Source organism: Pristiophorus japonicus, chromosome 4, assembly GCF_044704955.1.
Source record: "Pristiophorus japonicus isolate sPriJap1 chromosome 4, sPriJap1.hap1, whole genome shotgun sequence".
In the NCBI taxonomy this organism is placed as follows: Eukaryota; Metazoa; Chordata; class Chondrichthyes; family Pristiophoridae; genus Pristiophorus; species Pristiophorus japonicus.
In genome coordinates, this window is record NC_091980.1 from 266,125,121 (window position 1) to 266,138,498 (window position 13,378).

Consider the following 13,378-nt stretch of genomic DNA (forward strand, 5'->3'; position numbering starts at 1 on the left):
AGGGATGGCAGGACTGACATATGAGGAGAGACTGGATCGACTGGGCCTGTATTCACTGGAGTTTAGAAGAATGAGAGGGGATCTCCTAGAAACATATAAAATTCTGACAGGACTGGACAGGTTAGATGCAGGAAGAATGTTCCCGATGTTGGGGAAGTCCAGAACCAGGGGTCACAGTCTAAGGATAAGGGGTAAGCCATTTAGGACTGAGATGAGGAGAAACTTCTTCACCCAGAGAGTGGTGAACCTGTGGAATTATCTACCACAGAAAGTTGTTGATGCCAGTTCGTTCAATATATTCAAGAGGGAGTTAGATATGGCCCTTACAGCTAAAGGGATCAAGGGTTTGGAGAGAAAGCAGGAAAGTGGTACTGAGGTGAATGATCAGCCATGATCTTATTGAATGATGGTGCAGGCTCGAAGGGCCGAATAGCCTATTCCTGCACCTATTTTCTATGTTCTATGTTAGACAGGTTAAGTGAGTGGGCAAAAATTTGGCAGCTGGAGTATAACGTGGGAAAATGTGAGGTTATCCACTTTGACAGAAATAATAGAAAAGCAAATTATAATTTAAATGGAGAAAAATTGCAAAGTGCTGCAGTGCAGAGGGATCTGGGGGTCATTGTGCATGGAACACAAAAAGTTAGTATGCAGGTACAGCAAGTAATCAGGAAGGCAAATGGAATGTTGGCCTTTATTGCAAGGGGCATGGAGTATAAAAGCAGAGAAGTTGTGCTACAATTATACAGGGCATTTGTAAGGCCACACCTTGAGTACTGTATAAAGTTTTGGTCTCCGTATTTAAGGAAGGATATGCTTACATTGGAGGCTGTTCAGAGAAGGTTCACTAGGTTGATTCCGGAGATGAGGGGGTTGACTTATGAAGATAGGTTGTGTAGGTTGGGCCTATACTCATTGGAGTTCAGAAGAATGAGAGGTGATCTTATCGAAACATAAGATAATGAGGGGACTCGACAACGTGGATGCAGAGAGGATATTTCCACTCGTAGGGGAAACTAAAACCAGGGAACATAGTCTCAGAATAAAAGGCCGCCCATTTAAAACTGAGATGAGGAATTTCTTCTCAGAGGGTTGTAAATCTATGAAATTCTCTGTCCCAGAGAGCTATGAAGGCTGGGTTATTAAATTTTGAGGCGGAGATAGACAGATTTTTGAGCGATAAGTGAGTAAAGGGTTATGGGAAGCAGGCAGGGAAGTGGAGCTGAGTCCATGATCAGATCATCATCATAGGCAATCCCTTGGAATCGAGGAAGACTTGCTTCCACTCCAAAAGTGAGTTCTTAGGTGACTGAACTGTCCAATACGGTCGATGTCTGCCCTTGCTAATAAAAGGCTCCCAAGATACATTGTCCAGGGCTGCGTCGTGGATCTTGATGGCTGGGAGGCAGTGCTGTGTGGTGGGGTCAGGTTGATGGAGGACCTTTGTCTTACGGATGTTTAGTGTAAGGCCCATGCTTTCATACGCCTCGATGAAGATTTTGACTATGACTTGGAGTTCAGTCTCTGAGGTTTGTAAATCTATGGAATTCTCTGGCCCAGAGAGCTGTGGAGGCTAGGTCATTGAATATATTTGAGGTGGAGATAGGCAGATTTTTGAGCGATAAGTGAGTAAAGGGTTATGAGGAGCAGGCAGGGAAGTGGAGCTGAGTCCATGATCAGAAAGCAATAATCTTATTGAATGGCGGAGCAGGCTCAAGGGGCCAAATGGCCTACTCCTGCTCCTATTTCTTATGGTCTAATGCAATTAACCTAGGTTGAGCTTAATTGTTAGACCTGGGCAGAGAATAAAGTTACAGTGTACAGTTCATAAGCTTGGTCTGCTTATGGAAGTTCTCAACAGCATGTATTCTATAGCACTCCTCATATGCAAAGAGACATCATGGTGCATGTTCCAGGTGGACAAAGAGTAGTCACTAAGCATTGGGAGAAAGGACAAAATTGATTTTGGTGCAAAAGCATAATTGAAAAGAAAGGCCTTAATCGTTTTTTGAAAGGAGTATTCGAAGGGAATTTCAGTGGGCAAGAATCCAGTGACCAAAGAAGTGGCCACCAATGATGGGACAAGGTGTAGGCTGTCATTGAAGGAGCAGAGAATGAATTTGGGGGTGCAAAGCCAGAAGAGATCACTGAGGTATGGCCAAGGAGTGATTTGAAGATGAGGCTCTTGAGATAAATTCATTTGATGAAAAGTATCATTGCCACATGCTCTGATGGGATCATCACTGAAGCAAATTTAAATTTAATTCAGTACAAAAATGGATAGTCCAAATTTTGTCCAATCCAACTAGGAATCATCTATTCTTAGAAAAAGGCACAGCAAATCTGCAAATCAAGTGAAGGCAATCTTACTCAGCTGGATAATGGATAAAAGGTGTTGGAGGAGGAAGGTGTGATTGACCACATCAAAGGCTACAAAGAGGTCGCGAAAGATGAGAAGGGAAAAATCCATCATGGTCCCTGTCACAGAGTATATAATTTGTGAATTTGTCCTCTTGGTGTCTCAACAATAGAAAGTCAAGGACATGAGGAAAGATAAGGGAAGAGTGAGTTTCTCATCAATGGCTACCTATAAGTAGGACTGCAGATCTTGAACAGCTATGCCTGAGCTGGGCCTAGACCTGGGCCTGAGCCTGAGGCTGGGCCACACAAATGACCGAGACAACGGATTGAGACCAATGTTCCCTTTAAGCTGCGCAGCTGCGCAATGCTCTGCTGCTCCCGCGCATGCCCAGTATTGTGAATGGGTCGTGCAGCCCCTTAAAGGGGCCACCCACCCAAAATAAAATCTAAAGGAATCATTGAGCCACTCCTGCTGACCAGCCGGAATAGAATCCTAACTTTTAAAAGCCTTTTATTTTGTCGGATAGTTTACCAATTGTTTTATTGGGTAGTTATCCACACCAGGCGAGCAGGGTCAGTCTGTACCCGTCAGAGAAACGACACCTTGGCCTGGTCTGGCACCGGGACAATTCCACCACCCCTCCTGCAGCCTGTCGTTCGTCCCTCGCCGACTGACCGAGCTCCTCTCTGCCCGTCATTCCTCCGACTACTACCTCGCCACTCCAGCCTCTCTCAACAATCCCAGATTGAGAACTTTTTAGAAAGCTTCATGCTCCAAGGATACTGTGAATTAACTTGCTGCATTTACTTGCCTCTTTGTGACTGAGAGTTGGTAGTGTGCAGTTGTTGTGGTGACGGGGTTAGTGGGTGATTGAAACTTCAGATCCCACTTCAGTAATAGTCCCAGTCACCCTGGATCCAGGAGTGGGCGGGAATAACATACCTTCACTCATCCAAGGGGATCGCACTCGGTGCAAACATTACCTGTGGGTGTGGGAATATGTGTGTGGGGGGGAGGGGTCTGAGTGAGTGTGGGAGTGTGTGTGTGTGGGGGAGGGGTCTGAGTGAGTGTGGGTGTGAGCGTGTATGTTAGTGTGTGTGTGTGGGGGGATGCTGTGGGGGTGGGTGTGTGTGAGTGTATGTGTGTGAGCGACCGAGATCAGAGTGAAAGAACGGCAAGAGACTGTGGAGGGATGTGAGTGGAGCCCAGGGAAGGCGTGAGTTCGGGGCCAGTGGCCCAGGGGCAGCACGGGCCAGCCCACACTGCGATATGTGTGCGCAATGGGTCCGTGCAGCAGAGCAGGTCTCCAGTTGTCTGGGATAACCCTTGCCACTGGACCTAGCTCTGTCGAGCCTATGTGGTGGCTGGTGTGCAACAGCCACCACACTTTAAAAAAATCCACGCACAGGCATCTTCCAGCCTTCAAGATGTAGTTTGGGTTCTTCATTCGAAACACCTGTGAACTCATCCCTTTTTTTGGCATAGAAACAAGTCATCCTCGTTTCGAGGGACGGCCTATGATGATGATTGATGATGATGTTTGGACACAGTGCCACACAAAAACAACATGGACCCGGAGTTGGCAAAACAAAACATTGCACCTTCTGCTTATTTTCAATGAGAACACATTTTATCAAGCTGGCATCTTTCATAGTTCATCCAAAGCATATATAGACTTTAAAATATTTGTTTGGAAATGCATCTTTCGTGGGGGGGGGTGGAATTAAATTGAACAGCTATGCGGTAATTGTCATGTTATCCGCTCTCTTTCTGTGTCTCACTAATATTGCAAGCACTGTGCATCCTGAACTGCCCGGAAGTACTTATGCAGCAATTTGACAGAGGGCGAGAGGTACAGCCGGCAGCGCTGAGCTTGTGCTAGAGACGCCGGATTGGAGTGGCGAGCCGGCGAGCCCCCGAGCCCCCTCTCTCTGCGCCGCTCACAATGGCAGCCGGGTAAGTGTCACCCTGGAGGACGGCAAAAGCTCGTCATTGCAACTCGCTTTCGTCATTTTTGCCGGGTTGGATGAATGGACAGATTTAAGGCACAGATACAGTGATAACTTTTCAAATGATCTCTAAATAATGTTTGTCTTGCAAGCATTTCTCCGTATTTTAGTTACATGCCCGCGCGGTCTCATTAATCTCAGTTTCTTTGAAACAGGTGCTTGTTCCTGGTGTTTTGCATTTCTTGCGCTCTGATTTCCTCCACCCGTTGCGTTTGCCTCGAACCAGATCAAAATGTTACGTAAGTGCAAATATGTTTACTCATTACTGCTTATCATAATAACAGGGCCTTATGTCAACCCCATCGACCTATTCCTGTACCTTTGACTTCCCATTGCCAGTACTAGCTAGTAGTTGCTGTAATTCTGATGTTTGATGCTTGCAGCTAGTTAAGGTTTGGGGCAGAGTATACTCATTCGACACAAATATAAAAACTACTCTCTAGCTTATTTCGTATTGTAGGCTAGATGTAGAATCTGACTTGAATGGTGCAATTTAGTTCCCCCAGTGCTTTTGTGTGTATGTTATATTGAAATGCTATAACATTTAATTTGCCTGCATAATTGCTGTTATTGCAATGAAATGCCACGCAGCTAATTAAGGTTTGGGCCTTGCCCAGATCTCTGTTCCTGCACGTCGCTGAATAATTTACCTGTTGTTGCTATTTAGGATTATAAATTATTTTACATTTTCACCATCAACTACCATTTTGTGTTTATCCACTCATTTGCTAAGTGTTTGAGGATCTCTTTGAAATATACTGATGCCCTGTGAACATTCTCCTGATTAATACAGATTGGAGATGCAAACTGGCATTCCATTGCTTTTGAAGTAATACTTGTAAATAGCCGGGGACCAGTCACAAAGTGAACTCCACTGGACTCAGATGCCCAGTTAGTACTGTTAGATTTGATCACAACAACTGGCGTTTATATAGTGCGTTAACATGGGGAAACATCCCACGGCACTTCAGAGGCATATGGGGCAAAAATGAATGCTGACCCAAAGGAGGAAATATTGGGAAGAGTAACCAAAAGATTGGTCAAAGAGGTAGGTTTTAAAAAGATTCTTAAAGTAGGAGAGTGAGGTGGAAGGATCACGGGAGAGAATTCTAGAGCATGAGGTAGTTGAAGGCACAACCACTAACGGGACAAAGGAAGGGGGTGATGCACATGAGGTTAGAGTCAGAGAAATGGAGAGTTAGGGGTTGTAGGGCTAGCGGAAGTTACAGAGCTGGATAGGGGCAAGGCTTTGCAGGGATTTAAACATGTGAATGAGAGTTTTAAAGTGGGGGCCCAGGTGTCAAGGTGGATTAGCGAGGACAGGTATGATGAATGCATAGGATTTGCTGGTGGATAGGATACAGGCAGCAAAGTTTTGGATGAGCTGAAGTTTACTGAGTGTAGAGGGTTGGAGGCTGACCAAGAGAACATTGGAATAGTCGAATCCAGGGCTGATAAAGGCATAGATGAGGACTTCAACAGTAGATGGGCTGAAGCAGGACCGAGGCTGTCAATATTATTCTTCTTAGGCGGTCCCTTGTATCGAGGATGACTTGCTTCCACACCAAAAACGGATGAGTTCCCAGGTGTTTCGATGAAGGACCTGATTTTCCAGATCCCGAACTACATGTTGAAGGGTGGAAGATGCTTGTGCGTGGATTTTTTTAACATGTGGTGGCCATTGTACACCAGCCACCACACGGGCTTGACAGAGCTAGGTCTTGGTCTAGTGGCAAGAATTAACCATGGTGACTGGAGACCAGCTCTGCTGCACGGACCTAGTGCGCACACATATCGCAGTGTGGGCTGGCCCATGCTTCCCCAGGGCCCTCACTTCTCCACGATCATTCGCTGCTCCTTCGCCCTGACCTCGCTGCTCCTGCTGGACCTCGGTGACGTCCAATCCAGTCGCCCTCTTCACTGCCGTCTCCCTCTTGCACCAGCTTGCGCTGCTCCCTGAAGTGGTATGCCGCAACGCTGCTTTAGGGGCCACTCGCCTTTGTTATGGTGCAAGTAGGTAGACTTTGTGGTGGAGAGGACATGGGGTAGGAAACTCAGCTCAGTGTCAAATAGGACACCACTGGTTCAGTCTGGGATGGTGGCCAGTGAGTATGAAATTGATGGCAAGGGAACGGAGTTTGTGGCAGGCGCCAAAAACAATAGTTTTAGTTTTACCAATATTCCGCTGGATGAAATTGTGGCTCATACAAGACTGGATGTCAGACAAGCAATATGACAACTCAGAGGCATTGGAGAGATGTGGAGAGGTCAGAGCTTGATGTCATCACCAAAGGTGGAATTTGACCGTATTTGGATGATGATGTCAAGGGGCATCATATAGATGAAGTAGAGGAGGACACATGGGATAGATCCTTAGGAAAAGTATGGTATTGCGCTAAGAGATGCTCTGGCTATGATTGGATAGGCTAAGAATGGATCCTCGCAAGAGCAGTCCCACTGAGCTGGACAATGGAGGGGAGGCATTGGAGGAGGATAGTGTGATTGACCACGTCAAAGGCTGCAGAAAGGTCAAGGAGGGTGGAGAGGGATAATGCACTAGTCATAGAGGATATCATGAGTGATATAAAAACAGAAAATGCTGGAAACCTCAGCGGGTCAGGCAGCATCTGTGGAGAAAAAAACAGAGGTAACGTTTCAGGTTGACGACCCTTCATCAGAACTGCCGAATGTTCAAAAAGAACATTCTTCAGGAGCACTGAAAGGGCGAGGGGTAGAAAGAACAAAAGGGAAGGTCTGTGATAGGGTGAAAGGCAGAAGAGATTAGAGAGACAAAAGGGATGATGGGCTGAATTGAAATGGTAATGGCAGAAGTTAGATAAAGGTTAGTCCAGATTGGATGTGAATGGCGGAATAATGACCAGCTGCCGTTGGAGACGAGGAGAAAAATAAATCCCATAAAATTGGGGGTGGGGAGGTAGCCAAAAATGGGCAAGGGTTATCTGAAATTGTTGAACTCGATGTTAAGTCCAGAAAACTGTAAAGTGCCTAAATGAAAGATGAGGTGCTGTTCCTTGAGCTTCATTGGAACAGTGTAGGAGACCGAGGGCAGAGATGTCGGAGTGGGAGTGGAGCAGGGAATTCAAGTGACAGGCGACCGGAAGCTCAGGGTCATGCTTATGGACTGAACAGAGGTGCTCCACAAAGCCATCACCCAATCTGTGTTTGGTCTCCCCAATGTAGAGGAGACCACATCGTGAGCAACGAATATAGTATGCTAAATTGAAAGAAGTACAAGTAAATCGCTGTTTCACTTTGAAGGACCCCTGGATAGTGGGAAGGGAGGAGGTAAAAGGGCAAATGTTGCATCTCCTGTGCTTGCACGAGAAGGTGCCGGGGAGGGGATGATGGATGTAGCTGCGGAATGGATCAGGCTGTCGCGGAAGGAGCGGTCCCTTCGGAATACTGAGCGGGGAGGGGAAGATGTGATTGGTGATGGGATCATGCTGGTGGTGCCGGAAATGACGAGGATAATCAGTTGAATGTGGAGGCTGGTGGGGTGAAAGGTGAGGACAAGGGGAACCCTATCGTGGTTCTGAGAGGGAGGGGAAGTGGTGAGAGCAGAGTTGCGGGAAATAGAATGGATGCGGTCGAGGGCCATGGCAGAGGGGAATTCTCGGTTGAGGAAAAAGGAAGACATGTCAGAGGCACTAGTGCGAAAGGTGGCATTGTCAGAGCAGATGCGACAGAGATGGAGAAACTGGGAGAATGGAATGGAGTCCTTATAGGATGCAGGGTGGCAGGAAGTGTAGTCCAGGTAGCTGTGGGAGTCAGTGGACTTATAGTGGATAAGCCTATCCCCAGAAATGGAGACAGAGAAGTTGAGGAAGAGTCGGAGATGCATCATGTGAAGGTGAGGAAAGGGTGGAAATTGGATGCAATCATGCAAAGTGAATGAATGATGCTGCAAGGACTAGGGGGACACAGATTAAAGGTTTTGGGCAAGAGACACTGGGGGGATGTGAGGAAGAACTTTTTTACGCAGCGAGTGGTAATGACCTGGAACTCGCTGCTTACGAGGGTGGTGGAAGCGGAGACGATCAATGATTTCAAAAGGAAATTGGATAGGCACGAGGGAAATAAACTTGCAGGGATGGAGCGGGGTAATGGGACTGATTCGATTGTTCTAGGGAGCTGGCATGGACTCGATGGGCCGAATGACCTTCTGTGTCATAATGACTCTATGGTGAGTTAGCGGGAGCAGAGGAGAGGGGTTTAAGGAGATAATTGATAGCGGAGAAAAGAAGTCTCAATGCTCTGCAGGATGATCCGGGAGTAGTGGGTAGCTTTGGCAGAGAACAGTGAGGTCCAATAGCGCTTGATGTGATGATTGATAGCTAAACCAGTTGTGCGCCCTCCGCCAAATACACTGAAAACTGTGCCACTAACATTTGAGGGATGGGGACTGTACCAAGGGAAACGACCAGGATAGCAGAGAGTTGAGGTGTTTCCAGGCACAAAGGCATCAAAGGTAAGAAAACAATTGTGCAAATGGACAGCTGTGGAAGTATTGTGGTGAATGGAATACAAGTGTCTGTTTCCCATTTGAGCCAATTGACCATTTAGCGTGGATTCCATAAGCTTTTACTTGATAAGTCTTTGAGTGATTTTACTGGATTTTTTTTAAATTTGTGTGATTGAATAATAAATGTTGTCCAACATGATCCAGCACTTAAAATATTAGGCATAAGTTTTCTAATGAGTTTCCTATTTTTCTGCAGTGTTCCTGTAGGGTGGATAAATGTAGGGCGAGTATCGGCCTCTGATCAAATACTGCTCACTTTTGCACTGAAACAGCAGAATATCGACAAACTGAAAGAACTTCTGGAGCGAGTATCAAACCCATATTCTCCCCAATACGGTAATATCCAGAAAAAGTAATGTTGCTTATTTTGTGGTTTAGACATTGGAATTGCTCATCAGGCTTTTCAAGCCTTAAGTTCAATCGCAATCCACTATTGAGTTCACTAATTTAGATGGCAGAGGTACTCCACCTTGTACACGTGTAAACAACACTCTTTTGGTAAAGTAACACCGATGGAGATGTCAGGTGGGGAGGAGAAGCAGTTTTTGTTTTTATTTCAGATTTCCAGCATCTGCAGTTTTTTGTTACATTTGTAATATTTGAGTATTGCACACTACCTGACAAAGATGAGCAAGACTCCCTCTAGAGGAATCTCATGTGACTTATTGATTGACTGACTGATTCTGACTTAGTTTTAGTTGTGTGACTGATTAAAAAAATTATTTAGGTAAGTTTTTATTTAGTGAAAATCACTGCACCTTTGACTGACTTTTGAGAAATATTTAGTTGCGTTCTATGAACTGAGTCACTGTTTTACTATTCTTTAGGTAACTACCTCCCCTTGGATCAGTTATCCAGTCTGATTCGGCCTTCAGAAGAGACTCTGAAAACTGTGTGGACATGGCTGAGAAATCTTGGTGTACAAAACTGCTCCACAGTCCAGACTTTAGATTTCTTGAAATGCTTCATGTCTGCCAGGTAAAAAAAAAATCTGTGCCATGGGATGTTTATTATTTTTGAAGTATAATTCCATAACAATGTTTATGGGAGCCATATCAGGTTGTTATAAGGGGAATGTTAAAGGTTCTGCATTAATTTGAGAACTAGGGACAATGTATGTTAGAACAAAGAACTTTATAAAGATTTTATGTAATAATTTTTTTAAAGTTTGAGTAAACTGCATTCATTGGCACAACTCAGAAAGCTCCAGCCTCTAGTGCTACAAAAGTTCAAGTTCGTTCCACCTGATCTGCTCATAGATTGGCTTTCCTTCCAAAAATGGAAAAGGCAAAATTGACGAAGGATTATCCCTCGTTAGACGCAGTGGCTTCAAAATTCTTCGGGTCATGATCCTAGCAGTTACATCAGGATTGCACCGAATTGTGCCCTCCAGACAGAGTTTGTGGGGTCAGTAGTTCGGAGGTTTATTAGCTTGGCGCAGGCAGGTGCAAGCACCACTTTGGTTGCTACTCGCACCAACCTGTCCCATGCTAATGGCAATTCTGACTATGTACCTTGGATGGGAGGAAGGGTTATCCAGGTTCCCTACATGACCCCAGCAATTGTTCTTTTGGCCCTCTGAGCAAAGAGTTCAATCTGGCTTCATTTTAAAATAAATAATTAGTTGAGGGCCCAGATTGTTTTCCGGGTCTGAACCTCACTGGTGGGGCCCATGTACGCCAATGTGGAGGTCAGTCTGCCTCCACTCGCTCAGCATACCGGCTGCAACACAAACTGAAGGTCCCGACTGAGGAGCAGGAAATGGAACTCCTGGTTTAGGGAGTCCCAGCCCCTCATTTGACAAACAGAAGTTCTGCCTCTTACAAGGCACTGAGGAAAATCCCAGAAACAGACTTGGCATAACCGGGTCACTGGCCTTTCTTTGGGAGTTCTGTCAGCCTCTTGTCGGAATTCCCATGATATTTCAAGCTCAATTGCCAGCAAAACTGCATAATGAACCATTTTTATAGCACTCCGTAAATAGATTGACATCTTTGAGCACTTACAAGGGGGCGAAGAGGTGAGCAGGAGGTAAGAAAGGCTAAAGAGGATAGTCCACAGATGGTAGGTTTTTAATAGAGTTGAAGGTAGGGCAAGAGATAGCAGGACAAAGTGTTTTGGGAGTGTGTTTCAATGAGTAAGAGCAGAGTGACTGAAAGGACAGTCCCCGAGGAGGGAGCTGGGAATAACCTATAATCCAGAGTCAGTTGAGTAGAGGGTGCAGGTTGGGACATAGAAGATTCTTCAAATAAAATGGAGCCAGACTGAAGAGGGATTTGAAAATGAGGATAAGCTGAAGTAGTTGGGTTGGGGGCCAGAGGGATAGTAGAACTTGGCAAAGACAAAATGATTAGTGCATGGAACTGTGTGTCAGAGAGGACTCAGATCATACATTAACTCGTTTTTGACGGGTCATTGGCAAGGAGAGCATTCAAGAAATTGTTTCTGATGGTAATTAGGGTATGGATTAAGTTTTTGTAGCAGAACGATAAAGGTAGGGGCACAAGTAAGAATATTCTAGAGGTGAAAACATGCAGTCGTGATAACATATCGGTTGTGGGATAGGTAGGTCAGCTCGGGGTCAAGGAGAATGACAAGGTTGTATGCCACCTGGTTCATTTTGAGCAAGCAGCTAGGGAAGTTGATGAACCCAGGACCAGAACCACGAGTTCTGGCAGGAACTGAAAGGTATGACTTTGACTTTGCCAGTATTGAACTCAAGAAAGGTTTGGCGTTACAGTTCAGGGACTGTTACTGTATGAAGTCATGGAATTATTCTGTTTTTCAACCTGTATTTCAGCACTGCTGAAAAGCTTTTGTCTGGATCAAAGTTTAATCGTTACTCAAATGGCCATCAGACCCTGATACGATCTCTGGTTAGGTATGAAATCCCTGAAGAAGTGGCTGAACATGTTGATTTTGGTGAGCTATTAAGACAATACCAGCTGGGATAGTGTTGTCTATTAATGTTAGGATTTAAATGCATGGCGTTCTATCCTTTCTCTGACCAGTTGATTGTATTAGTTAGTCGGCTGTCTAAGTGTTTAAAAGCCTCCAAACCAAGCTACTGAGAAATCCACACAGATAGAGCTTCTGTTTCACAATGTGGAATACTCATCCTCTTACTAAGGGATACCCTCTAAAACTTAACTAAAATTTTTATTTTATTCATTCACAATGTCGCTCATCTCTTCCACAATGACTTCAGATTCCCCTCTTTTCCAATATCCTTCTAAAAAATATAAGAAATAGGAGAAGGAGAAGGCCATTTGGCCCCTCGAGCCTGTTCCACCATTCAATAAGTTCATGGCTGATCTGATCATGGACTCAGCTCCACTTCCCTGCCCGCTCCCCATAACCTTAACTCCCTTATCGCTCAAAAATCTGTCTACGTCTGAATATATTCAATGACCCAGTCTCCACAGCTCTCTGGGGCAGAGAATTCCATAGATTTACAACCCTCAGAGAAGAAATTTCTCCTCATCTCAGTTTTAAATGGGTGGCCCCTTATTCTGAAACTATGCCTCCTAGTTTTAATTTCCCTTATGAGTGGAAATATCCTCTCTGCATCCACCTTGTGGTTGCCCTCTAATTATCTTATATGTTTCAATAAGATCACCTCTCATTCTTCTGAACTCCAATGTGTATTGGCCCAACCTACTCAACCTTTCTTCATAAGTCAACCCCCTCATCTCTGGAATCAGCCTAGTGAACCTTCTCTGAACAGCATCCAATTCAAGTATATCCTTCCTTAAATACGGAGACCAAAACTGTACACAGTAGCCTTACCAATACCCTGTACAGTTGTAGCAGGACTTCTCTGCTTTTATACTCTAGCCCCTTGCAATAAAAGCCAGCATTCCATTTGCCTTCCTGATTATTTGCTGTACCTGCATACTAACTGTGCGTGAAACACAAAAAATGACCCTAGGTCCACCTGTACTGCAGCACTTTGCAATTTTCTCCATTTAAATTATAATTTGCTTTTCTATTATTTCTGCCAAAGTGGATAACCTCACATTTTCCCACATTATACTCCATCTGCTAAATTTTTGCCCACTCACTTAGCCTGTCTATATCCCTTTGCAGATTTTTTGTGCCCTCCTCACAATTTGCTTTCCCACCTATCTTTGTATCATCAGCAAACTTGGCTACATTACACTCGGACCCTTCATCCAAGTCATTAATATAGATTGTAAATAGTTGAGGATCCAGCACCGATCCCTGCGGCACCCCACTAGTCATTGTTTGCCAACTGGAAAATGACCCATTTATCCAGACTCTCTCTTTTCTGTTAGTTAGCCAATCCTCTATCCAGGCTAATATATTACCCCCAACTTCGTGAACTTTTATCTTGTGCAGTAACCTTTTATGTGACACCTTATCGAATGCCTTCTGGAAATTCAAATACACATCATCCACTGGTTCCCCCATATCCACCCTGCTCGTTACCTCCTCAAAGAA

The 13,378-nt window shown here is 44.9% G+C and overlaps 1 protein-coding gene across 1 annotated transcript in view; it reads left to right on the forward strand.

Annotated features, from left to right (window-relative positions):
- Positions 1-4,201: 4,201 nt before the first annotated feature.
- Positions 4,202-13,378, forward strand: part of tpp1 (tripeptidyl peptidase I) — a 38,084-nt gene continuing 28,907 nt past the window's right edge. The window contains exons 1-5 of the mRNA XM_070879414.1: positions 4,202-4,318; positions 4,527-4,610; positions 9,111-9,250; positions 9,742-9,892; positions 11,715-11,836. Coding sequence (XP_070735515.1) covers positions 4,308-4,318; positions 4,527-4,610; positions 9,111-9,250; positions 9,742-9,892; positions 11,715-11,836 — 508 coding nt within the window. The 5' untranslated portion in view covers positions 4,202-4,307. The remainder of the gene's footprint in view (positions 4,319-4,526; positions 4,611-9,110; positions 9,251-9,741; positions 9,893-11,714; positions 11,837-13,378) is intronic.